This window comes from Ictidomys tridecemlineatus, chromosome 15, assembly GCF_052094955.1.
Source record: "Ictidomys tridecemlineatus isolate mIctTri1 chromosome 15, mIctTri1.hap1, whole genome shotgun sequence".
Taxonomy (NCBI): Eukaryota; Metazoa; Chordata; class Mammalia; order Rodentia; family Sciuridae; genus Ictidomys; species Ictidomys tridecemlineatus.
In genome coordinates, this window is record NC_135491.1 from 13,711,367 (window position 1) to 13,739,338 (window position 27,972).

At 55.7% G+C, this 27,972-nt stretch overlaps 1 protein-coding gene across 5 annotated transcripts; it reads right to left on the reverse strand.

Moving 5' to 3' along the window:
- Positions 1 to 27,968, reverse strand: Ltbp4 (latent transforming growth factor beta binding protein 4). Of its 5 annotated transcripts, none has more exons than XM_078032048.1 (33): positions 27,887 to 27,968; positions 24,207 to 24,239; positions 23,896 to 24,031; positions 23,489 to 23,598; positions 18,498 to 18,689; positions 18,072 to 18,319; positions 17,893 to 17,995; positions 17,463 to 17,537; positions 17,253 to 17,375; positions 16,549 to 16,713; positions 15,737 to 15,886; positions 15,499 to 15,618; positions 14,662 to 14,793; positions 14,452 to 14,577; positions 13,606 to 13,731; positions 12,892 to 13,134; positions 12,299 to 12,424; positions 12,091 to 12,210; positions 11,153 to 11,281; positions 10,626 to 10,751; positions 10,132 to 10,254; positions 9,810 to 9,941; positions 8,671 to 8,802; positions 8,464 to 8,589; positions 6,962 to 7,108; positions 5,554 to 5,823; positions 5,194 to 5,265; positions 4,770 to 4,898; positions 4,412 to 4,558; positions 3,109 to 3,261; positions 1,959 to 2,339; positions 1,459 to 1,611; positions 1 to 403 (listed from the first exon to the last, which is right to left on the reverse strand). In XM_078032048.1, exons 1-33 carry the CDS (start codon positions 27,951 to 27,953, stop codon positions 249 to 251), a joined length of 4,770 nt encoding a protein of 1,589 aa, XP_077888174.1. In that variant the 5' UTR covers positions 27,954 to 27,968; the 3' UTR covers positions 1 to 248. The 5 variants fall into 5 exon arrangements, with proteins under 5 accessions (XP_077888174.1, XP_077888175.1, XP_077888177.1 ...); XM_078032049.1 differs by having other exon boundaries at positions 23,896 to 24,021; positions 24,207 to 24,265; positions 27,729 to 27,928; XM_078032051.1 differs by lacking the exon at positions 12,299 to 12,424.
- Positions 27,969 to 27,972: the final 4 nt, after the last annotated feature.

Here is a 27,972-nt window from a genome sequence, read left to right on the forward strand (position 1 = left end):
TACAAAATAGGTGTTTTTAATTGAACATTTTATAAAACAGAAAGGAAATGTGAAGGGAACCTAGGAAGAGACCAGGCCCAGGGCACGGGCAAGAGGGGCTGGGAGTGGTGGGAAGAGTGAAGACCTCGCTCCTAGAGTCTATTCATCCTGTGTCCATTATCTCAATCCCAGCGGATGCCCGGTGCGCATGCACACTAACAGGCTGCAGGTGTGCCGGGCACCGTCCCAAGGGCAGGCGTGGGTAGGATTCAGGCGCGGGGCCGCGCAGGCGCACAGTGGTGTGGCTGGTGTGTGGGTGCAAATCCCGGGCGGCAAATACAGCGAAAGGAGCCATCGGTGTTGACACAGCGCGCGTTGACACAGAGTGGGGAGGCTGCCTCTGCCTCATCGCACTCGTTGATGTCTGGGGAGGGGGTTGAAGGAGTGCTGCTCAAGGCTGAGGACCCAGCATCTAGCCTCCCTGGTCCCTGGGACTCAGTGGGGCAGAAGTATGGATGTGGGATGTTGAGCCTGTCTGGTTTGGACTTAAATCCGACCAATTCTACCTTCTGGCTGTGTGAGCCTTGGCAGGTGGCTTAACTGCTCTGTGCCTCAATTTGAGCTTTCCAAGATGGGTATGGGAGCTACATCACTAGATTTTTGCTAGGAAAATAATATTGATAATATCAACAACAGTAAACACTTTCCTCATACCAGATATTATGGTAAACACGTCACCTGTATTGACCTTATCTTCCTAATACCCCTATGAGGAAGCTCCTGTGATCCTGTTTGACCCGGATGTATAAACCAAGGCCCAGTGGAGGAAATCCCTTTGCCCGGTGTCACACAGCAAGCCTACACCAGGCAGGTTCTCAGGCCAGGTCTCCCAGTCTCTGGGCGCCCAGCCCCCTGCTATTTCTTGGCTGTGAGACCTCAGGGGACTCAATTCTCTTCTCTGAACCTCAGTTTACACATAGGTCTCAGTTATTAGGAAAGTGTTGATGATGTTCACAACTCTTCTGTAAACTGGGTTCTTTGACTATACCCATTTTCCAGATGAGAAAAGCTAAGCAAGGGACAGTGAGCTCTCAAGGGTCACAAAGCAAGTTGCTGGACTGAGCCTGAGGTCTATCAGATTCCCCTAGAGTTCCAGATTGTCATCACTTGGCTTTATCCTTGCCTTGACAGACATAGATTAATATTCCCATTTTACAGATGGAAAGACGGAGGCTTTCCAAAGAGGCCAGGCAAATCGTCCAAGGTACCATTGGTGGTCCTTAGAAATCTGCAGGACTCTACTCCTCCTTCTGCTTCTAGGCCCAGCCCCACCCGCCCTGTGGTCAAGCCCTGCCTTCCTCCAGCCCTGACTCACCCCTAATTAAGAATCACCCCCTTGGAGCTGGTTTTTGGCCACCTACCTCCACCAGAGTCCCCACCCTCTCTGGGCGAGCCCTGCCTCTCCCTGCTGCCCCTCACCGACACAGGCCATGCGGGTTATGTCCAGGCGGTAGCCATCGAAGCAGTCGCAGGTGAAGCCTTCAGGAACACGCACGCAGCGGCCGTGGGCACAGCCATCCAGGATCCCACACTCCTCGGCCTCCAGCCCCTCATAGGGCTCAGCCAGGGCATCTGTGGAGACCCAGGGAAACGGGGCTTTGGTCTCCTCATTCCCCCACCCAACCACTCTACCCGAACGTCCCAGTGTGGGTGCCCTTGGCTCCACCATGGGTCTCATTCTAAACTGTCCCTCCTGCTCCAGAGCTCGGGGGCGCTGGGCGCCATGAGCTCCACCTCATTTGGCTCTCCTAGCTTTTCCGTCCCCTCCCCTCGGTTGGTCTAGGGGTCTTTCTCTGGTCCTCTTTATCGCTCCCATCTCTGCCCCGTCTCTCGGCCTATCTTCTTTTTCAGCTTCTCCCTCCCTCCCTCGGCCTCGCCTCTGTAGGCCCCACTCCTCATCACTGGCCCACAGCGCTCACCTGTGTAGCCTCGACCTTCAGAGGACTCCTCAGGCTCTGGGAAGGAGCCGCGGGTGTCACGGGACCGATAGGGCCAGCCCATGCCCCGGCTGGGTGGTGCAGGAGCCTCAGATTCACCATAGGGGCCACCATCATCCTCAAAGTCCGGCATGTCGAAGGGTGGTGCCCCGTAAGGGGCTTCCCGGCGGGCAAAGGGTCCAGGGGGTGGTGGGTAGGGGTCATAGGGCAGCACAGGTGGTGGGTACAACTCAGGCCCATAGGGGAGGCCCTGGTAAGGGGGGCCTATGTCTGGGCCATACTCATAGGGCAGCCCAAAGCCACCTGGCCGAGGGGGGCCATATGCAGGGGGACGCAGCACATTGCACAGGGCCTCAAAGTCATCTGTGAACAGAAGCAAAGCCACACAATCAGCTCTGTGTGCATCTGCACCCACCCCCTCCACCCACAGCCCCGACCCTGGGAAGAGAAGCCCAGAGGATGGGAAGGACCCTGGGCTGAGGCCTGGGTGGGAAGCACTTGAAAGGAGGGTGCTGGATTGGAGGAGTAGGATTAGGGGTTTCTGGTGTCAGGATTGAGAGTCTGGAGGCTGAGGTGGTAATTCAGAGGTACTGGGATCAAGTACTGAATACTACAGCTAAGAATTAGAGTTTAGGGGGTCCATGGGAGTTAGAACTAGGGACCGCGAGCAATGAGATAAAGGTGTTTTGTGGATTAGGCCAGGATGCATGGGAGGGGTCTCAGCCACCGGGACCTGGAAATCTGAAGACCTAGCAGTCTGTGGGCCAGGGTTGGGGGGTCTGTGCAACTGGTGTATGAAGTCTAGGGTCCAGGATTTGGGAGAGGGCATCTCAAAGGTTGTGCCTTGGGGTTTTAGAGACCAGGAGTTGAGGGTACAAGAGATCAGACTCCAGGAGCCTATGGTGCTGGAACTCTGGGATCTGCTGAATCTGGCCTTAGGGTTTGTGTCACTGAGACTTGGAAGTCTTTGGGATTTTATTTGGGAACTAAGATTTGGGTATGGACTGTGATAAGGAGGTTAAGGTGCCAACTGGGAGGATCTGTGGTTCCAAGACTGGGAAGTCCAAAGGCCTGGCTGGATTAGAAACCTAAGGGGCAGGATCTGGAGTGCAGCCTAGGCTAGTGGCAGTACCTGAGTCCTGGGCAGGGCAGAGGGCACAGTCCATGCCCCAGGCTTCTCCATAGAGACAACAGCACTCTGTGTAGGTGGCCTGCCGGTCCAGCCGTGGGCGACTACAAACGAGGTCAGGCCCCACTTCCTGCCAGCATACTCCCAGATTGTCATCTGCAGATGGTGACAGGATGTATCAGGGTGGAAAGGCACTTGCATCCTCCCAAGTGCTGAGCCCCCTCCCCTGCTGGAGCCCAGCCACCTTCTGCCTATCAACAGATTCTTCTCAGCTGTGATGTGACTCTCAGAAGCCCTTTGAGGTAGGTCCAGGGTTCTGCATTAAGGACAGGACTTGTTTTGGCAGGAGACTGTTGTGTAGGAGGAGAGGACAGAAGAAGAGGCCTGGGAGATGGGATCTGAGAGGTGCTACCCAATTCCAGCCTCTAGAGAGCTTTGTGAACTTAGGGCCTTTGCTTCCCTTCTCTGGGCATTATTTGAAGTCTCATGGTGAGGGGGATGTTGTAGCAACACAGGAACTGTTTGAATTTTTAGGTTTCACTTGAAAATGAGAGAAGAGACTTTGGGCCAGAGGGCAAAAACAGAAATGCGGAGACACAGAGAGCCAATCCGAGAGAAACTCAAGAAAGATTGACAGAGGTCTACAAAGAGAGGGAGGAAAGTGCACAGAGACCAAAAGGGAGAAAGAAAAGACCAAATGAGATAGAGAGACCAAGAGAAAGAGAGACCTGGAAACAAAGACAGATTGAGAGAGTGTCAGATATGCATATAAAATCCAAAAGATAGCTGGGGATATAGCTCAGTTGGTAGTGTGCTCTCCTCGCATGCACAAGGCCCTGGGTTCAATTCCCAGCACTATATTAAAAAAAAAAAAAAAAAAGTTACAAATCCAAAAGATAGAAACGCAGAGAGAATTAGACACACAGAAAACTACTAACGGGTAGCAATCATTTAGCACTCAGTAAGGCTAGGCTCCCTTCTGTCATTACAAATAAAATAAAATTCTACACTGTAAGGTAAGAGCTAGTCACTCAACACGCAAGCGGGAAACTAGGTCCAAGAGGAGATATGCAACGTGCCAGTAAGTGGCAGACTGCCTCTAAAAACTTCAACCACCAGGCCAGCTGCCTCTGAGATCCACACAAAGACAGCCTGCAGGGCCGAGGGGGCGTGGCCTTCTCCAGGAGCGCGAGGGGCGTGACCCGACAAAGGCGTGGCCCGTGGGGTGGAGCCAAAGGAGATTGGCCCCCGGGCGGGGGCGGAGCCAGGGGGCTGGAACACGTGGGGGCGGCCGGGGCGGAATTACCCAGGCTCTGGCTCTCGTTGGAGACGCAGCGGCGCCGCGAGCCGTCCAGCACAAGTGGGGGCTCGCATGTGCAGTGATAAGAGCCCACCGTGTTGACACAGCGGCCTCCTTCACAAGCTGGCTCCTCGTCGGCGCATTCGTCATTATCTAGGGAGCCATAGAGGGAGTGGTTAAGAGGCGGCCTTCTCCACCTACCCATCCCCTTCCAATTTCTCTTTCTCCCCAAGCACTGACACTGTGATAGAGGGAGTCTAGACTCCAGGAAGGACTTCCCGCTGTGATGGCCGCCTACCGAGTTGGGGCTGGCTTGGCCAGGGGTTGGGGAGAGGGAGGAAGATGGTAGAGGTGGGGCTCATACCAACGCACTCCAGCCTCTGAGCGTGGTAGTAGTATCCGTTGCTGCAGTAACAAGAGTAGCCTGGGGCTGTGTTCACGCAGACTCCGCTCTTGCATACTTGGTCTCTGAAGAGCTGGCATTCGTCCACATCTGCAGGAAGGGTGAGGAGAGATGGGAGAAGGCCCGGGTGTGGGATCAGCTGGGTGAGGGGAGTGTGTGACAGCGGCGTGTGACCAGGAAAGACAAACCAAGGCAGAGAGAGGGCAGTAGAAAACCAGAAGTAGAGACAGGGAGAGCTGGAGACCGGAGAGGGTGGGGATGGGCATGGGGTTGGAGATGGATACAGAGAAACAGGGCCAAAGACAGAGAGAAACAGGAAGAGACACAGACAGGGTGGGACAGATCTGGGGCCTGATAGGGGGTGGGGGATGAAGTCTGGCCTCACCTCTCCGTAGGCTTAGGTCTCCACTGGGTGCCAGGTAGCCCCGGCCATGGGGGCACAATGACTGATATTCAGCTGCAAACAGAGAAAAGGCTGAGCCAGGACCTCAGAATCCCAGCCCCTGCCCTGGGGCGCCTGTGCTAACCTTTACCTCCTGCCCATGTGTTCAGGCCTCTGCCTGTTAGTGACCACTTCTCAGCTGCATGCCCACCCACAACCACCTGGTAGCTGGTGGTTCATTCCTTACCCTGGCAGTATCAGTACCCAATGACACGTCCAAATGTGCCCACCTTCCTACTCTCATGCCTCTCTATTCCCACCCAAACCTTCCGCCCTGCGTCCACCCACCAGTCTACCACCCACCTGTCTCAGTGCTTGGGCACTGCTGGATGCGGCAGCCGCTGCCCCAGCCCTCACCCACAGTACAGCAGCACTCCTGCCATGTCACGTTCCGTGCCAGAATGTTGTCACATGCATCTGGGGCTGCTGTGTCAAAGTAACACTCCCGGCGCCCACTGCCCACAGGACCCTGCCTGGGTGTGCTGGGTCTGCGGGGTGGGGATGGTGGGGGAGGCCTGGCCGGTGGCAGGTTAGGGCTGGCAGGTGCTTGGGGCTGTGAACCTGGAAATGTACCTGGGGAACCACCAAGGGGCTTCACTTAGGATGGGTTGAGTCCCAGCACCCCACCCCCAGGCCCCGGATGTCAGAGGTGGGGAAACTGAGGCCCAGAGGGTGCCAGCCATTGGTGGCAGAATCCGACTCCACGCCTCTCACCACCTGTCGTTCTCTTTCTACCACTCTCACCTGTGTGTCTACATCTTTGGCCTCCCAGCCTTACAATTCCCCAGGTGTCTCTCCCATCGCTGTGGGGGAGGACATTTCCCTGGCCTGGGTGCCCCACCATCTTCACATCTGACAAACTGGCTCCCAGTCTTCACCCCAGACCTAGGCTTCCTCCTGGGTAGTTGCCCCACCAGGCAGCCCCACGGCTTGTCCCTATAGCCTCTTGGGTTTCTCTCCCACCTTCTCTCCCTCCCCTTCCCTCGCCCCTGCCTTGGTCCAGCCCTGTCCTCTTCTCTCTGGATCCCTGTCCCAGCCTCCAGTGTCACCCCTCTATTATGCACCTTTCCTGCTTAAAACAGGTGCAACAATGCCCTGGGGCAAAGTCCAACCTCCTGGGTGAGCCAGTGTGTTCTGGCACCTGCCTCTCCCCCTTCCTTTGCTCTCCACCTCATGCCATGTGAGCTTCTGCTGCTCCTTCAGCATGCCAGGTCCTTTCCTGCCTTCGTAGGCCCTTCCTCTTGCTGTGTCCTCTGCCCAATACCCCCTCTCAACACCTGCTCCTTTCCACTCGTCCTCCTGCTCTCAGTTCAGACATTGTCTCCTCCAGGAAGCCCTCCCTCCTCTTTCTCAGGTCAGGCACCTCCTCCAAGTCCCTAGGCTTTCCCCATCACAGCCAGTGTATTCCTGCTGGCCTAGCTTCCTTCCTCCCAGTCCTGATGCCTCTGGGTTATCACTATCTGATGATATCTCTGTCTGCCCCATTGGATGGTGAGCCCCTTATGAACAGAGAATTATCTTTCTCAGTCATTGTTGTCCTCAGTGCCCAGAATAGGACCTGAACACAGCGTATGCCCTGTGAACATTGTTGAGTAAAGGAATGTGACAGAGTTCATCTAGTTCATCATGGTAGCATTTAACTGGTGGCAGCTGTACATCAATTTTCCTGTACAACCAGCCACCACCAGTTAAATAGTCATGTTAGTCTCACCAGCAGAAGTCCGTGGGGGAACACAGCGTCCAGTCATGGGGTCAAACTCCTCAGGGCTGGTAGGACAGACACAGAGGAAGGAACCTTCAACATTTTCACACAGAGCAGCTCCACAGACACCCTGTAGTGTTTCACACTCATTCACATCTGTGAGCAGGAAATAACAAGGGAAAGAGAATCAATGGTTATGACCTTTTGTGGTTCAAAAAATTTGAAAGTATGAGCTTTCAAATAAATATAATGACTTTCTTTAATGGCCCAGATCCCATCCTGTACTTTCCTTTTGGTAACAGATCCTGATTTTCCCTTGGGAACTCTGTGCTTCTCCAATTTCAACTAATTTATTTTGAATAGGACTAATTCTACTCTAAGGCAGAATCAACCAGATTACTGCATTTCTCTGGTTTAGACCCACACTGGGCCAATTAAACCCAGTTTTGGGACTTTCACTGGAAATGTTGAAAAGGAACCTTCCCCTTTAGATCTAGCACAGTTCAACTAAGGATGCTAGCTCAGTCTTGCTAGGGCCACCCTGGTCATTATGAAGAGAGAGTCTGCCTAAAAATAAACCCCATAGAGGACAGCAGAACTGAGAGAGGGACACAGAGACAGAGATAGCCTTGGTATATTCTTAGATCCAGTTATACCAGAGCTCCAATATATCCCAGAACTTTGCAATTTTAATTCTTTTTTAAAAGAAATAAAGCCTGTTTTTTTTAAACCCACGAAATATGTAATTAAGATTCATGCACATTTCTGTATGCAAATTGGACCTCAAATGAAAATATGTGTAAACATACATTGAACTCTAGTTCATGATGTGAAGACTGAAGAATCAAGGAGGAAATGTATTGATGCCTACAGTTTACCTTTTTTTTCTTTCTTTTTTTTTTTTTTTTTTTTGTGGTACTAGGGATTGAACCCAGGGCATGGCACATGCTAGGCAAGTGCTCTACCATGGAGCTACATCCCCAGCCCTTTTTTGTTTTATTTTGAGACTGAAGTTCCACCAAGTTGCCCACTGGTCTTGAACTTGTGATCTTCCTGACTCAACCTCCTAAGTCACTGCAATTACAGGTGTGCACCACCATGCCAAGTTTATAATTTACTCAAATTTGCCTAAAAAATTAAAATGGCTTCATGGATAGGTGTGTGAGAAAGCAATTATAAAGAAAATGATTTAAAAAAGAGAATCTAGATCACAGGCATACAGGTGTACATTTGTCAGTTCTTTCAATTTGTTATGCTTAGTAATTTTCCTCATAACATATTAGAAAAAGATATATTTTTAAAAGTTCTCAGAAAAAAATAAAACTCAAATGAACAAAGCTTCTGTCACTTGCCACTAGCAGAGTTTTGACTGATATGGAGCTGATCTTCTGTTGCAAGAGCTAAATTCTACAATCCTAAGTTCATGTTTCTCCAGATACACAGACAGGAGCAGGACCTGCTCCACCTCTCCCCCTACCCTTTGCTCTCGCCCACCCCCTGGAGCCCCGTACCCACGCAGTGACGCCCATCCCGCGCCCCCTCGTAGCCCTGGTCACAGAGGCATTGGAAGGATCCAGGCAGGTTCTGGCACACAGCATGGGCACCACAGAAGGACCGGTTCCGGCACTCATCCACATCTGCAATCACCAGACAGTTAGGCCATTTCTGAACCTTCCACCCCTTCCACACATCTCAGCCAACATCCAGTGGGTACCCACCCTGGCATCCACCCCCTGGCATGGGCTGATAGCCTGGGTCACAGGCGGGTGTACAGCGGTACGATCCAGGGGTGTTCTCACAGCGCTGAGCTCCACAAATTGCAGGGCCATATTCTTGGCATTCATCCACATCTGCAAGAAAGCGAGGAGGAATCAGACACACACACACACACACACACACACACACACACACACACACACACATGTGATTAGCCCAGCTCCTCCTGCCCCCATCAGTCCTCTGCCAGGGTCTGAAGGAGGGATGGGAGCCAGAGAGGAATGAGGGGTGGAGGAGAGTTAGGGGGAAGACCTGCAAAATAGAAGAGTACTCAAGGGATAGGTCTGAAGGCAGAGGAAAGATGGGGAGGTGTGGGCCTATGTGTTTCCAAGGGCTGCAGAAGTCTGTGGAATGGGAAAGAACAATCAAGAGGGATGAATGGAAGGGCCAGAGCTTAAAGGGGCAAGACCTAGTGCTTGAAGAAATTTGGGGGAATTTCATAAGAGCAAAGGATGACAGCCAGGGTGGGGCCTCTTTGGAAGGACAGGTAGGAGCGGAGGAGTGGTAGAGGGTGGGAAGAAGGCATGTCCCTGTTTATGTTAGGAGGCAAAGTGGCCTGAAGAAGTTTTTATCCATAGGTCCACTGGAAGGGGCAGGTCCCAACAGTTCTGGCAAGAGATATCTTTGTGGGTTATTTCCTTAAAAAATAGACTAGGCTCAAACTACAGAGGGGGCACAGGTGGCTCTGGCTTGCCCTGGTTGGGGATAGGAGTATCTCCTCCATCCCCTGCCTCTATAAGAAAATACAAGGCCACAATGGTGGCTTCTTTCTGCCCCAGAGATACGGCGGGATGGGGTAAAGGGTGCATTGGTTAGGGGCCCCTTCCCTTTCTCCAAGTTTTTTTTTTTAAAATATTTATTTTTAAATTTTTGGTGGACACAGTATCTTTATTTTATTTTTATGTGGTGCTGAGGATTGAAAACAGTGCCTCATGCATGCTAGGCGAGTGCTCTACCACTGAGCCACAACCCCAGAGCCCCCTTTCTCCAAGTTTATAGGGCAAGATGTCCTTCCTCGGTCCCCATGGGAGCGGATTCCAGGAACCTCTCTTGGGGGATGGAGTTGAGGGATTCGTCTCACCATCACAGGTGCCCTCGGGTCCCGCGTGATAGCCCGGATCGCAGTCCCGGACACAGCGGTAGGAGCCAGGGGAGTTCTCACAGCGCTGAGACCCGCACAGGGCGGGGCCCCGCTCACGACATTCATCAATATCTGAAGAGGGAGGCCAGGAGGTCAGACGGGAGAAGCAAAGGAGGCCAGCAAGTTAAGGGAGTCAAGAAAGCAGCAGGAAGGAGAATGCCAGGGAGCAGAGAGGGGCAGTGAAGAAGCGGTGAGGAAGAGGCCGAGGTGCATGGCAAAAAGGAGTGGTGGGGAGGGATCAAGGCGGGGCGCGGCCTCTCACCAAGGCAGGAGGCGAGGTCTGGGCCGGCCCGGTGTCCCGGAGGACAGACGCACTCGAAGGAGCCGTCGGTGTTGGTACAGAGGCCGCTCTGGCAAAGGTCCTCCTCGCTGCACTCATCCACGTCTGCGGATCAATCGTAGAAAACCCAGACCCACCTCCTCCTCGGCCTACACCCAGGCCACACCTCCACCGCCCTTTCCCCGCCCCTCCACGCTCCAGGCCTTTAACGCCCTCCCCCACCCGCCTCAAGCACCCTCCTTCCCTGCAAGCCCCGAACCTGGGGCTTTAGGACTGTCCTTTCCAATCACTGCCCAACTTCAGACTCCGCCCTTGCCCGTGTCCCGCCCCTCCCCGTCACCACCTTGAGACCCCCCATGGCCCCGCTCCCCCCGACATAAAGTTCAGTCCCCGGGATTCCACCTTCTTCTCCCTGTCCCGCCTTTTCCTGTTAGAAGGCCACCCACTCCTTGTCCAGGACCAGCCTGAGTACCGACCGAGACAAGACGCTCCGCGGGGTCCGGGCCGGTAGCCGGGGGCACAAGTACAGGCAAAGGAACCATCGGTGTTGAGGCACTCTCCGTGGGGGAAGCAGAAGTCGCCCTCCAGACACTCGTTTACGTCTAAGGAATGCCCGAGATTCAGCTGGGCTGCGGGGTCACCTGACCCGGCCCTCCAGAACTAGGCCCCGCCCCCAAACAGCACCCCGCACAACCCAAGCCTAAACTCCTCCCACAGCCCCACTTTTGTTTGTTTATTTATTTGGTACTGGGGATTGAACCCTGGGGCGCTCTACCACTGATCCACATCCCAATCCCTTTTTATTTTTTTGAGACAGGGTCTCACTAAATTGCTGAGGCTGACCTTGAACTTGAGATTCTCCTGCCTCAGACACCCAAATCGCTGAGATTACACGAGTGCACTCCTCACGCCCAGATCCCTCAGTCCTTTACTGCAACTTCTATATCCCCAGTAGGCCTATCTCAGCACCGACAGGCTCTCCTGTTGTCCCCACCCTGCCCACCTGCACAGGGCCCGGGCAGACCCGATGGCGCCCGGTACCCTGGTGCGCAGCTGCAGCGGAAGGAGCCTTCGGTGTTAGTGCAGTGACCATGGAGACCGCAGGGGGCGCCTGAACTGCATTCGTCCACATCTGTGGGAGCAGGGGTTTCAGAAGGGGTCCAGTCTAGGGGCACACTGAACACATCCCCTTGGAGCAGAGGGGTCTGGGGGAAGTGATGGAAAATGCCTTGAGTAGAAAACAGGATGAGGACTCCATGGCAGCCCTGGGGACTGGGATTTGATTCCTGTGGGTTTGGGTGTCTGGAAATTCCCTGTGCCAGTATCCTGGGGTTAGGCAAAGGGACTCTGAAATGGCACATGGGTCATAAATCAAGACCATCTATGGGATTCTGCTGAATAATGGATCAGAGTCAATGAATGACTGGAAAATTCATTAGGATCACAGGCTACAGTGAGAGTCCGGGATTCTGCCTCAAATCAGGAGTCAGGGTCAGGGATAATGACCTAACCCGGTTCCAGGGAAGAGATTCTGAGATAGGACAGGGGCAGTAAGGGAGACAAGATCAAGGGACAGGGTTGTGGCAGGGTTATGGTTAGGGTCACAGATCACATTTATGGTCAGGGGACAGTCAGGGTCAGGAGATTAACTGCTATCAAAGTTGTCGTGGGTTATCAATAAAGGTTAGGATGAAATGTCACAGTCAAGTTTAGTGTTCAGTCAGGAGAGCACATTCAGGGTTGAGAGTCATGGACCAGGTAAGGGATCACAACCTGTTCAGGGGTCTGTGGTCTAGGCAGATCATAATCAGATTGTGAGAGTTGTGGTCCAGGTAAGGTGATTGAGGTCCTGATCAGGAGGTTATAGTTCAGGTCAGGGTCACCATCTGGGTCAGGGGGTCATGATACAGGTTGCAGGTCACAGTCAAGGCCTGATCTTACCAGTGCATCTGCCACGGTGCAGATGGTGGCCAGAAGGACAGGCCCTGCACTGGAAAGAGCCAGGTGAGTTCACACACTCCTGTCCAGGACATGCCAAGTGGTTCTCACATTCATTCACATCTGAGGAACAGGGGAGAAAGTGGTCTTGAAGGAACAATCCCATGCCAACCTCGCCCACCCCCATACCTCCCTCCCTCCCCGGCCTCACCCTCGCACTCAGAGCCAGCAGCGTTGGGTTGGAAGCCTGTGGGGCAGACACACTGGAAGCTGCCCTCTGTGTTCTCACACCGGCCATAGGCACAAGGCGAGGGGCTACGGGCACACTCATCCACATCTGGGGCAGGGGAGATCAGTCAGGCTAGGGAAGGGGCCTGGATCCCCTGCCATCCCTACCCACCCCAACATTCCTGTCTTGACCCAGCCTGCTGAACATTGCCAGACTGGCCCCCTCCTCTCAAATGACAAAGCCATTCCTTATTTCCCTATTTATGGCCTCTCCAGCTGATACAGAAGCTAAGGCACCGGCTCCTCTGTGTTGCCTTCCCTGCCTCAGTTTCCCCTCTTCAGGGTTCCCATAAGCACAAGCATATCATTCAAAAAGGAAGAGGAATGGGGAACATTCTCATTTTAAGAAAGCGAAGACTAGAGTCATATCCTCCTGCCTTCTCAGTATCCCACCTTTCTGCCCCTGGCCTCCATCACGGAGCATATCACTTGGTTTCTCTGACACCCCCCACCCCCAATGACTATCTAGTCCCCACAGCAAGTAGCAGGGCTGCAGGGTTGGACCTAGCACCTCACCTTGGCAGGGGGCCCCAGGCCCTCTGGAGCGGAAGCCAGCTGGGCAGGCACAGTGAAAGGAGCCAGCCGTGTTGTCACAGCGGCCTGGCCCACAGGGTGGCGGCTCCTGGGCACACTCATCCACATCCTCTTCACACGCCGAACCCCGGAAGCCAGCCGGGCAAACACAGCGGAAAGAGCCGGACAGGTTCTCACACACGCCGCGGCCACATAGGCCTGGGCTCTGCGTGCATTCGTCCACATCTGTGTGGGGCAAGGGGACCCCATCACTGCTTTTCTTTGTCCCCTTCCCCCTTCCTGTCCCATGATCCATCCATGTACCTGGCCTCCATCCCTGACTTTACACCCTCCATCGTTCCTCCTCTCCATTCTCCATCAATCCCTATTAAGCTAGCTGGCTGGCTCCTAGAACTCTGCCTCTCTAGCCTCCTCTCTAGCTAGCCTCCATAATTCTGCTCCCCTTTCCAATTACTGACTTCTCCATCCCTCCTACTGTGCTTCTCCACCTTCCAGACTCAGTCTTTCTGTTTCTCATCACTTGGCCTTTTCCATGCCTGGGTCACTCTAAGCCACACGTCTCGTTCTCAGAACCCAGCCTCAATCTCCCGGTAGTCAGCCTCCCTTCGCCCCATTGCTCAGTTCCCCAATCTTCATTACTGCCCCTATACCCTTCCCCTTGGGCCCCCTTTCCTTCTGACCCCCTCAGTTCCTCACCCTGGCAGCTGGCTCCGTGCAGTGCTGCCTGGTACCCAGCGGGGCACACGCAGAGGAAGCTGCCTGGCGTGTTCTCGCAGCGCCCGCGGTCACACGGCGGCGGCACGCGCTGGCACTCATCCACGTCTGTGGGCAGAACCGGGCAGCTGGACTGAGACCGACAGTCCGCGGAGGCGCGGAGGAAGGTGTGTGGCCCGGCATAGGTAGTTGGGGAAAAGAGGGGCGGGCAAGGGCAAGGGCGGGGCTTGGGGGTGTGTGAGTGGGCTTAAAACGAAGACCGTGATTGAGCCGGGAGGGCAGGGCACGGTCTGGGGACCCCTCCAGGACAGAGTCGGAAAGGGAGACCGTGAGAGGAGGCAAACTGGGGGAGGGTGGAGCCTGGGAAAGGTAAGGGTGGGAAGAGAGAGCAGCTTTGGGGACCCAGCAAAGAAAGGAAAGGCAGGAGCGGGGCAAGAGAAGGGGGCGGCAGTTTGGGGATGAGGCTCTGGTGTGACAAGGGTGGAATCAGGGGTCGTGGTCAGGGAACTGGATGCAGCAGACAGAGGCGGGGCCTGAGGGCGGGGAACTCGCAGGAGATCAAAAGGGCGGAGCCAACGGGAGGGCGGAGCCGGGCTGGGCAGTCGAACCCCGACTGGGCCTCGAAAGGAAGAGCCTATTTGGCTGCAGGGCTGTCGTGTCGCCGAGAGAGAGATGACCCCAGGCGGGCTGGGGCCACGGCAGGACAGGGCAGTGGAAGGACTAGACTGGTGTGGGGAGGCGAAGGAGGGAGGGGGCCGTTCTGGACCGCGAGCAGAAGCCACACCCAGGCTGGGTGCGGCCTGGAGCGGGGCGGCACGGATTTCTCACCCAGGCACTCGGTAGCCCGCGGGCCGGCTCGGAAGCCCGGGCCGCACACGCAGCGAAAACTGCCTGGCGTGTTCTCGCAGCGCCCGGGAGCACAAGGCGGGGGTATGCGGCGACATTCATCCACGTCTGAGGGCACGGAGGGAGGACTGGTCACGAGGTGACAGGGTAGAGCGCCCTCCCGGTCCAGCTCCGCCCTTCAGCCCAGCTTACCGATGCAGCGGGTGCCCTGGGGGCTGAGCCGGAAACCCGAGTCACACGCGCAAGTGTAACCACTGGGCCGTGGTATGCAGCGACCTGGGCCACAGACCTGGGGATTGCGCTGACACACGATTGAGGAGGGACCTGGGCGGGGGGGGGGGGGGGGGGAGGCGGAGTCAGGCCAGGTTCCCGCAATTCTGAACTCTTTGTCCCTTCTATCCCAGTACAATCCCCTCAAGTCCTCTTGCCTAAAACACCTTCTTGCATGTCTCCTCCTCAAGCCCAGTCTTGGATGGGAATCTGCTCTCCTTTAACATAGGACGTTCTCATCAGGTCCTTGCCAGAATCCTCTGTTCACAATCCCACCCAAAGGTATCCATCTTTGACTAGTTCCAAAAAATAATGACTTATCTAACAGTAACAGGGCAGTTACTATGTGTCCAACACATCAGCAATCTCTCATGGAAAATTTCACAGTGATTCCCATTTTACAGAACAAAAAACTGACTCACACAGGGTTTAAAAGATTTGCTCAATTAACAGAATTGAGCCCAATTCATACTCCAGCACCTGATCTAACTGCCATCCAACCCTTTGCATTCTTATCTCTTCTGACCCATTTCTTTTCTTCCTTTTTTATTCATTTTTATTTTTATGTGATGCTGAGAATGGAACCCAGTGCCTCACATGTGCTAGGCAAGACTCTACCACTGAGTCACAACCCCAGCCCCCCCCCCCCCCCGATTTCTTATTTCTCTTTTTTTTCTTAGTATCTTTATCTTGGAGCCTCTTCCCCCAGAATCTCACCTGTCCCATCCCCATCAACACCCTCAAATCTTTCTGCCGCACCTGATTCAGGAATCTCAGGACCAGTCCAGGCAGGAATGCTGGGCAGGGGAAGCTCAGGGATAGGCCGGGGCTCAGGCCGAGGCTCAGGCCGGGGCTCAGGTCTATGTGTGGGCAGAGAGCCTGGTAAGGAAGGTATATCAGGAAGTGAAGACCTGAATTTGGGTGTCCTGGCTTCTCTCTTCCTTTCCCTGAGGAAATACCTTGAAAATGATACCCCCTCCCTCAGAAGCCACCTCACCTATGGGAGGCCGAAGGGTGACTTGTGGGGCACGTGGCTGGCTGAGGGACACTCTAGGTGGCTCCTGGCCCAAGGGTCTGGTGTTGTAGCGGAGGTCAGAGGCTGAGTAGTGGTAACCAGGGCCAGCTGGACAGATCTCTCGAAAACCCTCTGGGAACAGGAAAGGGGGAGAGTTAGAAGAGGGCCCAAGAGGTGGGTATATGAAAAAGAGGGAATCTAAAGGTGGGCCTTGGCTGGGTGTGGGGTTTAGGCTGAGAGTGCGTCAGGTGTTTGGCTTGGATGCTACAATGGCAAGGTGCCCTAGCAAAAGAATTCAACATCTCAGAGGCTAACGGTGGGACCATGAGAGCTTTTCCCCATTTGGGATAGGCAGGGAGTGGGGTTGAGGGCAGAGTTTGGTTTGTGGCCTGTAGGGACCAAATTGAACATCAGAAAACAGCTCTTGTGGGGCTGTTTTAGCAGAAGTTAGAATGCCAGGAAGGGTCATGTCTTAGGGGGCCCTAAAAGGGGAGCCCAAGCTGAAGGCAGTGTCTCAGGAGCCTGGGACTTGGCCAAAGCTCTGGGATAGGGTTGCATATTTTGGGGACTGAGGATGATTCTCAGGAGACAGCCCAGTTGCAGGATGGTGAGCCTCAGGGTGATGGAGCAGGTGTGGCTAAGGATGGAGGGGAAGTCCTTAGTGGAGTCCAGCGGGCCTCAGAGGTTGAGGGCCTGGCTGACGATAGGGCCCAGTGGGGTTAGAATGGTAGTGAGTCGCAGAGCTTAGACTGAGCACTCTGTGAGTGGGGCTAGGCTCATCAGAAGGCACTCACCTGAGCCAAAAGGTGGGCAGAGCTGGCAGCCTCGACCCCAGGCCTTACCCACACGGCTACAGCAGCAGATCTGCTTGGTGATGTTGCGCAGAATGGGCAGAGAGCAGCCGCCATCTCGGAGCACGCGGAAGCAAGGCCCCTTAGCCTCTGAGATCACGTGCTGGGCTGGGAGAGAGGAAGGAAATTCTTCAGGGGCTAGGGAATGCTTCAGAACTGAGGGATTTGGGAGGTAGGGGATTGGTCCAAAGAGGGTGAGGTGGGGGTGTTGGGCATTTGGGGTAAGTCTAAAGGGTCTGAAGAAAAGCTGAGGGCTCTGGGGGCTATGGGATGAGTTTGAGGGGTCAAAGAGAGAATCTGAGAAAGATCTCAGGATCTGAAGGTGATGTAGTAGTCGAAGGGAAAGGCTGGATTTGGAGGTCTAAGAGGAACTCAAGACAGTTTGGAAATCTGAAGGGATCTGGATCCAAAAGCTTTGGATTTGAGGGACTGGTGGAGAATTTGAAGACTCACAGGAAGTCATCTGAAAGTATAGGAGAATCTGATAGGTTCTGAGTGTGATCTAAGACGAATAGAGGAGGGACACGGGTTGGAAGGATCTGGGGGGTCTGAGGGAATTAAGCGTTCAGGAATGCTCTGAGATGTGGTTTGAGGTCAGGGATGGGGGTGGTTTGGGACCCTGCTTCAGCCCCATGTTGGCAACTCACAGATGCAACTGCTGCGGGATGAGTCGAGCAGAAAGCCATCGGGGCACACACACGTGTACCCGCCGCGCGTGTTGGCACACTCCCCGTGCTGGCAGCGCCCACCTGTGGCGCACTCATCCACATCTGTAAAGTTTGGGGAAATCATCCTAAGTCGGGGATTTGATTCAGCCCCGTCCTTAGAGCCAAGACCCTCTCTCGCGTGCTCCTCACCTTCGCAGGACCCATTAACCCTCTCGAAGCCGGCTGGACAAGGCCCATCTGCAACACCAACTCGGTTGGAGTTCCCTGTGGAAAAAGGCAAGAGGTGGGCTGGGCGGTATGTGGGCGGAGCCTAAGTGGTGGGAGGGACTGAAGGATGTTGGGTGTAGTTTGAAGTGCCTTAAATTGGCACTGAGAAAATAAATACCGAGGCTCCAGAGGTGAATGTATGGGGATAAAAGCAGGTTGAGAAAAGAAGTTGCCAGAGTTAGAAAACGAGGTGGTTGACACTGAAAGGTATGGATAGATCTAGACTTGATCCCCACAACCGGGTAGAGGTAACTAGAATTTGTAAACAGGATTTATCTATGGGCAGAGTACGGAGAGAGAAGTTCGCCTCCCTCCTTGATTCCGAGCACCTCGGAGACCTCTTGGGGCTTACCCAGGTGCTCTGAGCAAGGCTGACAGTCATGAACCCCCCAGGCCAAGCCGGTCTCTCGACAGCAGACCTCTTGAGTCCGAAGTCCGGGAAGCGGTGACGCACACTGTGGGGAAGTGTTGGGTGAGCGCGCCCCCGTGCGGTGGCATGCTTGGGACCCCTCCCCACCGGCCTACTCTCACTTCGCTTCCGCGCAGCTCCCGAAAACAGTAACCATAGCCTGAAGCATCGGAGTAGCCGTCCTCCCGTGGTGCGCTCTGTGCCAACACCGTGTAGGGCGCCGCCGCCTCCGCTCGCGCCACCGCCTCAGCCCTAGCCACCGCTTCGGCGTCCGTCTCTTCCCACGGCCCAGACACACGCTCCACCTGGTGCACCACCACCGAGGCCTCTTGTGGGTGTTCCACATGCACGCTCACCATAGACGCCACGCCTGGAAGGAGTCAGAGCGGGCAAAAGAATGTCCACAAGGGTTCTTATAGACTGGGGCTAGAAATGGATGGGTGAGCTGGTGAAAAGTACTTGAGAAGACAGCAAGATTTGGGTCCGAGGAACAATGAATGAGACGGTTTTCAGAGGGATCCAGGGGACTTTGGCCACACTCTCCTCACCGTGTTCATCGTCGCGATGGTTGGCCAGTGGCATGGTGTACACGGAGCGGGTGAGGCCTGGCATGGCTGGGGCCGGAGGTCGGGCGCCCGAAGAGTGCAACTGGCAGAATTTGCCAGCGAAGTCCGGGGGACAGAGGCAGCGATCAGGCTTCACGCATACGCCGCCGTTGTGACAGATCAATGGACACAAAACTGGGACGGGGAGAAAGTGAGGACACTCAAAGTGAGCACTATGCCTGGCAGATACCCCAGAGGTCAATGCATCCAAGCTAGCTCAGACCCCAACATTATAAGCAGTCCCTTAAGATATCACTCATTCTAAATCTCTCTGCCTTAGCGGTCTTGTGGTCCCGCCCAACCCCGTCCGTCTATGAAATAGCTCCACCCAGTAGGTGGTATCCCCACGCCCTCTGGCTCTTCATTCACTTTCCTTCCATTTGTTTTCGAGTTCCACAGAACCACTTTCTTTCTAGCGGAGTACACGGCGTTACAGCTCCGCCCAGACAGCTCCATTCCCGCCGATTGGCTCAGCCTCCCATAGCCCACGCTAGCTCTTCCTTAGCATTTAGCCCTGCCTCCCGTCGTCTGGCTGGGTCCTCTGCTATTTCAATCCCTCCAAGCCAGTTCTGGTCTCTTCCATCAACTCAAACCTCATCTTAGTTACTCCTTGGCATAATTCCCCGCTTCCAACTCTGTCCCCTTTGCACTCTATGCCCACCCCCATTCTCAGAACCAGTGCACAAGGGTCCAGCTACACCCATTGGTCAGGCCTCCCTTCTAGTCCCGCCCACATCACCTTCCACCAGCCTGATTCTAAACCCCGCCTGATCAAGGCGCCTAACCTGACACCTTTAGCCCCGCCCATCCCCTTTCCTCACTCTGATTTGCTCGGGCTCGCTAACGCCCCTCCCGCTTCACCTCTAGGATGGCTGGCGTCTTGGTCCCTCCCACCGCCCCTGTCTCCGCCCACTTCCCCTCGGACTCGGGTTCCAAAGTTCTAGCTCTGCCTTCCCGCCTCCGGTAGCACCGGGCGGGGCAGCACGCGGGAACGCGCCTCCTCTCCCCTCTGCGCGTCCTCGTTGGGCCCCAGGCCACCTCTGGGCGGGGCACTGCCAGCTGTGCGGCGGGGTAAACAAAGAGAGGGGTGCGGCGGGGGCAGGGCGGCGGCTCCGCATTCCGAACCCTTGGGGAGCCCCGGGACCGTTGAGCCAAAGGAGGCCGGACGTGTCTTTCGAGGGCACCCCCTCCCTTTCTCCCCCCGGGGTTGCCGAAAACAGCTGGAGACAGCTGTGCGCAGGGGAGGGGGCAGGCGGCCAGGCTGTCCAGGGAGGCGAGTATGGGATTCTGAGCCACAACTCTAGAGAGGAAAACACAGGGGAAGACACTTCAATTTAGAAGGGTCAGGGGACAGGAGTTCTGGGAAGAGATCAACTAGAGGGCAGTTGTCTGGAGTTCAAAGATGGTTCACGGATTCTGGGATGGATCAGGGAAAGATTAGCTTAGAGGAAACTGAGGTTCTCATCCAAAGGAGTCTTTCAAGTCTTTTGGGGGAGAGTCATCTAGAGAACAGGACTCCAGTGCCTGCTAGGGGATGGCGTTTGAGCGTGCTGAGAACAGGGTTTAGATGAAGAAATGGAATTCCTGGATGATTCCAGAACATAAGACTCAACTGGCTGGGACCCTAAGATACTGGGGAAACAACCTCTCCTCACAGCTAAGGGATTAGATGCCCAAATCTTTTTATTAATGGCTGCATGGGGGAAGCACAATGTCTGGAGTCCTATTGGGAGAATCCCTGATAGAGACCAATTCTAGGGTTGAGAATACATGAGATCTAAAGTTCCTGGGGAGAACATCAGCTGAAAGTACAGGACTTAGATAGAAATCAGGAATGTGATGGAACTGGGGAAGGCTCAGCTGGAAATATAAGAAAATGGGGAGCCTTTTGTTAGGAAGAGAATTCAGCTGGGGAGTGGAGTTATCACTGCATAAGGCTTGTGATGTAGAGTTTCTCCTGGAGGTAGGGAGAAGTAGTGGAGGAACAATATTAGGGTTGTCTGATGAGGTGCACAGTTTGGGGAGATTGCCTCAAAAGATTGGAAGGGAATTTTACTGGAGGAACTGGTGTCTGGAATCTTCTGACGGGGTGGGGAGGAAGCTTGGAATCTGGGCTCCCCTAGTTTGGAGAGTCAGACCAGAACTTCAGGTATTCTAATGGGGTCCTGGAGCTCTGGGCCTAGGAAGCAAGAATCTAAAATCGGAGCAGTCTCTGATGGGGTGATAGCAACTCAGCCAGGTCTAGGAGTGTTTTCTAGCTTTGGAAGGCATTTCTCTGTCTTCTCTTAGCCTGAATGCAGGCCTCTAGCACAGTTCTTTGAGAGTGCCCACACCCCAGGGTGCCACCAGAATGGTCAGGCCAACACCATGTCCCCAAACCCTGGAAGAACAGAGAGTTGAGGACACTGAGGTCCTGCTGAGGTCAGTTCCCCTTCACATGCCCCTCCTTGCGCCTCCAAGGGCTTGGCACACGCCTGGGCAAGGCGCCTGGCACGGGCGCGTTGGGGCTGGGCCAGGAGGGAGTAAAGGAAGGAGGGAGGAAGGGGAGGAGAGAGGGAGTGGCAGCGGGCGGGGTCTCAGGCGGGAGATGAGCTCACGCCGGCCGGGCCGAGGTTGGGCTGGCTGGGGGCCAGGCTGGGCGAGTTCTCGGCGCCAGGGGCCCCCACTCCCCACTTCAGTGGGCCTAAGGGGTAGGGAGGGGGCAGGGAGGACCCGATCCTGGAGAGCCTACCTATTCCAGCACACTGGGACAACAGGTGGCACGCCCTCCCCACCTCACCTGAACCTCTTGATGGCTCCCCATGTTTAGGGGTGCCGGGTGCACACTTCTTTGGTCTCCTCTTCCCCCAGGGGGCGCCCCCTCCACAGATCTCCTATCTAGATTTCGGTCGCACGTGGGTTCCCTGCAACTCAGGTCTTGAGAGACACCCTCCCACACACATTTTCCCTGGGCCCTTTCCCTTTCAGCTCTTCTCATCCCAAGTTCTTCCCTCACAGGCATCCCATGCGGACTCTCCTAATCCTTCCCACCCTTACACAGAGACTGAGACTCCCCCATGCAACCCTGAAACTCTCCTTTGATCTCTGAGGTACCATTATGAAGAGGCTCAGAATTTGGGCTCCTTTTTCAAAGCTCTTAAGCTCCTCAATTCTGAGATCCCCACTTTGACTTTGACTCGAAGGCAGGAAACTGTCCCCTACCCCCTCAGGTGGGACACCACAGGTCCCTGAGAACACGCATTGCATGCAAAAGCAGGACCCTCCGGACCCACTCCTCCAAACAGGACTTAGGAGCCCCCTTCCGTAAGTTCCCAGAGCTTCCCCAGTACGACAGAGTCTGAACTCCTTCTCCCATGGGGATTGTCTCCCCATCTCTGGGGATCCTTCTCCCTTGAGGAAACCCTCCCTCGGGGAGCACCACCTCGCACTCACAGGCGCGGAAGCCCGGTCCCCCGGGGGCCGCCCCGCCGGGCGCGCCGCTGTCCACGCTGGTAGCGTTGCGGGGCGCGCAGGTCGGGGTACAGTGGGAGCCGGTGGGCCCATGGATGCAGCGCAGGCCGCACACCGCCGGGGTGAAGCGCACGCGGAGACGCTCTCGGGGACGGCCCAGCCCGGGCTGCGGCCCGAGCTGCGCTAGCAGCACCAATAGCGGCACCCAGAGCAGCCGCGCGCCGCCCGCCATGGCTGCAGCGCCGCGCTCCGCCGCGACGCCGCCCCAGCCCGCCCGAGGGGCCCGGCCGCGCCCGCCCGCCCGCGGGGGAGGGCGGCCGCGCCCCCGCTCAGGCCCCCCCCCTCCCCACCACTCCCTCCCCGGCGGCCGCGCGGGGGCGCGTGGGGCTGGGCGCTTAGCCAGAGGCGCAAAGGCTGGGCGCTAGACTCACAAGGGGGAGGGGGCGCCCCCCCTCTCCCCACCCGTGCTTCAACAAGTGGATGGGGCCCGCAGGGGAGTGGCGGGGAAGGGAACAGGTGGGGGCGGGCAGGTTTTCCCCCCAGACGGAGCTGAATCCATAAAGGGGAAACTCATGAAGAGTAGTGGGGGCCGCATTTGGGGAGACAGCTAAAGGCTGATTCTCTACCCTAGGCACACAGAGAGACTTCTCTAGAGAGAGGGCTATTATGGCGCATCTAGGCAGCCAGGTGGCACATCTGAGGGAGAAGGGTCCGTGCACATGGGCACGAGAAGGAATTAGGAGTCCGGATCCTGGAGAGGAAGCTATGGGGGTGGGACACACTTGAAGATGCAGCCAAATCTGGCCAAGACCCCCACACCTGGTAGACGAAGTGAAAATGGATAAAGGGAAGAAATGGATTGAGGCTGTGGGCGCGGGTCCTCACATCTGGCTCGGGGCCCACATCTGGAAGACTTTAGGGAGGAGGGGACACATCTGGGCTGAAGGCCACAGCAGGAGGAGGACTTTTGAGGGTGGTTGAGACTAGAGGGTGTTCTAGCCTGGGGGTCTGGAGTTATAGAAGGAGAGAAGGAGCAGGGGAGGGTCCGGGGAAGAGGTGCGGGGGCGGGGGAGCCTGTCGTCCCCAGACTCCCCGCAAGCTTGGGCATTAGGTGCTCTGGCAGGCGCCAACCCGCACAATCGCTTTTGTTGTCTGGACTGGTTCGGCCTCGCTCCCTTCTGGGCCAGCGCCCTTCTCTTCGGGAGCCCGGACGCCTGGCTTCCCGGCCCCACCCATCTCCACCCCGACGGGTCAGCACCTCTGGACTGAATCTAGTCCTGTCCCGGGCTCACCTCGCACAGCCGGACGCGGGGGGTCTGTAGAGGTGGCCGCGTGCTGGGGGGTGGGGTGGTCTCAGCTACAATGCTGAAGGGTGTGTGTGTGGGGGGGTACGGGTAGGCGGCGGCTAGACCGTGGGAACCAGACGGCTTTATCTGGCCCGGAACCCCCAGTCCCCCAGGCGGAGGAAGGGCGGATGTTCTTACCCTGGGTCTGGCCGGCAGGGGCGCGCTGTGGGGGCCTCCTTTTCTGCAGTGCCCGGCTCCCTGGCCCTCGGGGCCGCCGTCGGCTCAGCAGATCTCTGGCCTCCTGCAGTCTGGGTGGGAAGGGGAGGAGAAGCGACAGTCACCGCAGTTAAGCCGACCCCCACCCGCAAGAAAAGGGCATCCCACACTAGGAGAAGGTCTCCCAGTAACGGCTCTGCCCAATACTCTCCTGGCAACCGGTTTATGGGGAACAGGCCTTGAGTGTTCTTCAGACTCTTGGAGAAGAAACTGAGACAAAAACTATGAAAGACAGAAAAGAGAGAAGGAGAAGAGAAGGAGAGAGGAAATAGTGGCAAAGCTGGCATTTCCCAAGGGAGGATCTAATAGAGGAGGAATCACAGACTCACGTCAGTGGCTGCCAGTTAAGGAACACCTGTCTCTTCCTTGTGCTGGGGCTGGGACTTGGCACGGGAGGTATTGGGGAGAGGCACCGCTGAAGGTCTCTGCACTTTTCAGGCGGGCAGCTTCGGACCCTGCAGGAGGCTTTGGAGACAGCCAGGGACTAAGTGGGGAAAGAGGGAGTTGAGTCTCTCCCTCCATCAAGTGCATCCAGCTCTCCAACTGGGATGAGGGCTGAAAAAGGGAGCTCCCTCCCCTGCCCCTCTGCTGCTACCTCCTTTCACCCCCTGACATACTCCCCTCATTCAGAGGAACCCACCTCGGATGCAGCGGCTCCTCCTGGGTGTCTGGCCTAGGCAGCAGCGACAAGCAGCAACGCTATCAATAGGGGCATGGAAGTTACTCAGACTCCTAGCACCCCAGAATTCCCCAAAGGAGATCTGGGGGGAACCAAGACAAGGCTTGAGGGAATCTCAGAATAATTGTGACTAACTTGGAGCACTTCTCTGCATGTCTAAGTTTCCCATCTATACAATGTTAGGAGGAATATTGGCTTAGATTCTCCAGGAGTGGAGGAAACTTACTTTTATGTGTCTTATGAAGTAGGATTGGCACTTAGGCCTTATTGAGAAATATATTTTAAAATATTTTTTAAATGTTTTTTAAAAATAACAAAAGAACGTTTCTAAGTGCATTTCCAAGCTTCTGCTGTCTGGATCTAGAACTCCGCCCTCCCTTACGTCCCTAGCTGGGACTCAGCCGTCATCCTGAGTCTGGTCGGCAGGTGGCGCCACGTCCACAGACTTCAGCGGCATCCCTTTGGACTGTGGGTTCATCAGAGTGCTGAGGTGGAACGCGATACTGAAGAAGTCACAACTCAGGACTAAGAATCCCAGGAACCGACTTCTTTCCCATTCCTGTTCTTGCACGCTGGGTGTCCTGCAACCAGCGTCTCCTGATCTTTGGACCTGTTTTCTGATTGACCGGGAAGAAGGGGTCGTTCCTGGAAACATCTCAGCGCGCAGCGCTTCTCAGTGGCTCAGCCTCCAACTCCAGCAAAAGTGCGTCGCCAGGGCCCCCCAGACAAGTCCATTATCCCTAGGCTAAGGGGAGGCGTTGGACAAGTGAGCCGGTTCAGGCCCTGGGAAATCAGTGGAGGATTCTGAGAAAGGGATATTCACCATGTGGGATCCTTTCACACGAGTGGGACCCGGTGGTGGAGGCCGCCAGAGTGGGGGAAGCCTCCGAGACCCCCAATCCCGCCGTCATCCCTCCCGTGTTTTCTCCCGGTTAACCCCTTCCCGGCCCCGCCCCCCGCGCGGCTCGGGTTACTAAACGCATTCGCAGAGACCTAGGCGGGAGCAGAGCCCAGAGCCTTTGTAACCGAGCGCAAGGCCGCCGGGGCGGGGGGTGAGGGTGTTGGGCAGATTTTCCTTCGATCTCGTCACCCGCAAACAGTAGGGGTGACTCTAATCCCCCAAATCTACAGTCTACAGGATAACCCAGATCTCTTGCCGCGAAATCACTGGTACCTAGAGTTCTCTAATTCTGGGAAATAGAGCATCCCCAACCTTAATAAAACCTGAAGAACTCCCCTTCCAACACACTCACACCCCTCTCCTCAAGTCCCTCCGCCATCCACCCAAGCGTCCACGTCTTCTTACTCTATTAGAAAAATCCAAAGGTCCTTTTAAGTTAATACAGTGCCCCCCACCTTAGAAATCCAGAACATCTCAATTCCAGCAGAAAGTCCTTTGGAACCTCATAATTAACACCCTTCCTTTTTGAGCACCTAAAAAACCTTGGGGAATTCCTTTCTAGCTGGAGAGCCCCACCCATCTCTCTTATTCTAAAATTCAAAACCTTTCCCCAATAAACCCCAGGATTCCCTGGAGCCTTATCCATCTCCGCACCATTGGAAGGACCCTCCTCTTAGAGTCTCAGTACCCTCCGGATCCTCACTCCTACAAAATCGGGGTCCGAAAGAGATCCAAGAATCATGGTCTACGCATCCTTTCACTGAAGCAGTGGATTCGTGTTCCCCTAAATCTGAAGGTTCTGGTTCCCCCAGATCACCAGACTTTGGAGTACAGGGGGCACAAAGAAGAAGGGTCTGCAGTGCGGCTTACCCGGCCGGGCGACTCGAAACCAACGGGACCTGGACGGCCTGGCTGGGGCTGGGGCTGGGACTGGGGCCCACGGTGGCGGCGGTGGCTGAGAGGAGCGGTAGCAGCAGCACCAGCAGCAGGGGGCGGCGGCCTCTGAGGCCAAGGCGCCGCATCTTGTCCGGCGCGGAGTCCAGGGTCCTGGCTGGCGATCTGTCCAGCGGGTCCGGCTCCTCGCAGCCCCGCCCCCGCCCCCGCCCCAGGCCGACTCACTTTCTCCATAATCCGCGCCGGGGGCTGCGAACTTCCCACCAATCAGAACCCTGCACTGCTAGCGCTCCCCGCGCTGCCAATCCAGAGGTGGCAAGGGAGGGGATAGACTGACAGGTGCCGGTGGGGGCTCTGCGGTCTCGAGTACGCCAGGAGGTCGGAGGAAGTCAAGAGTTAGGTACTGACTCTGTGAACCTTCTCGTGGAGCAGGGGCCCCAAAATGAGGGGTGCTTACAATTGGTAGGGATAAGAGGGCGGAGCAAGGACCCCTAAGCAAGACTCCTGCTGGCAGGCGTCATCCCTGGGGTAACTTGGTCGGAATTGAGCTCTCTCGCTGCTGTAAAGGGTAGAAGCTCCCTTGTGAGCCCCCCCCCCCACGCTTAAGGTTCTGGGAATGAATGCCAATCCTGCACTAGGCCCCAGGTCTGGCTGATATGAACGGCTCAGATCCACATTGGGCCTTTCCAAGGTCCTATCCTTCGTGGTTCCAGACTCACCACCTGTGAAAATTTGTTCCTCCAAACCTCTGCTCTTCAGTCGACCCAGACTCCATCCCTGACCCACAAATCTGCTCCCAGGGGACTCCCAGCTCTGAACCCTCCTGCACCCATCTCCATTCCTGCCCCTAGAAGATACCAGACCCCCTTTCCTGCCCTAAAACTTAAAGTCTCCCAAGAGCATACTCCCATTCCCAGAATTGCAGACTTTTTCCTTCGAGAGTTCCAGGCCTAAGGACCTCCACTGTTAGAAATCCCAAGCCATAAGGAGCCGTAGGCCCGGTTCACACCCTCTTTAGTGAATAACAGGCTTCAAGTCCTGCTCACAACCTCCAAACGCACAGCGTCTCAAGTTCAGTTCCTTCCTTTATAAAATTCAAGGTACTCGCGCTCTTTTCTCCAAACTTCAAGCCCCGCCCCTTCCCCAAGGGCACAGCCCTAGACGTTCAGACCCCGCCCCTAGTCACCTTTTTTGAGCTCCAAGCCACACCCCTTCTTACAGAGAACTGGGACACAGTCCCACACATAGGATCCCAAGCCCCCCCCTTCCCTGTTTGTCCCACTTCTCAGTTCCAGGCCTCATTTCTTCAAAGCAGTTTAATTTTTAAGATTTCTACATCTATAGAGTTAGCCCGGTACACCAGTGCTCAAACCAGGTAGTAGGCCACACACCCTGACAGCAGGGCTCATCTCAGGATAACAGAAAATGATTCAGCTTCGCTCCCACCCGCTACTCTGCTGCTTCCAATGGAAGGTGTGCAGGACCAACGCGGACAGGAGATCCCTTTGCCACCCCCTCCCCCGTGAAGCAGCACACACATGACTCACATAACCACACTTAGACCTGTCACTGCCACCTACAGCAATCCACGCCTCCACCCCACACTGACACCTAGAAATCTGGGCCCACCCACCGTCCAGAGACACAGCCCCCTAGAGCAGTAAGGGTGGCAGTCAAGCCTCACTCACGGTCATTCGTGGACTGACCCAGTGCGATGATGGAGTGCTCCGCTCTGCCCACTGACTGTGCTCCGTCTCCCCTGCCTTTGTTTGGCCTCAAGATCCCTGCTCACGTGGCCCTGAGAGACATAGTATCCCTCACCTTTTCCTCCCTCCCCACCTCCTACCCTGTGGCTGGAGCATTTGCTGGGGGCGCTGCTGAAATTTCTCCCTTCTGCCTGGGATCCAGGGCATCTTCAATGCTCGTTGCTAG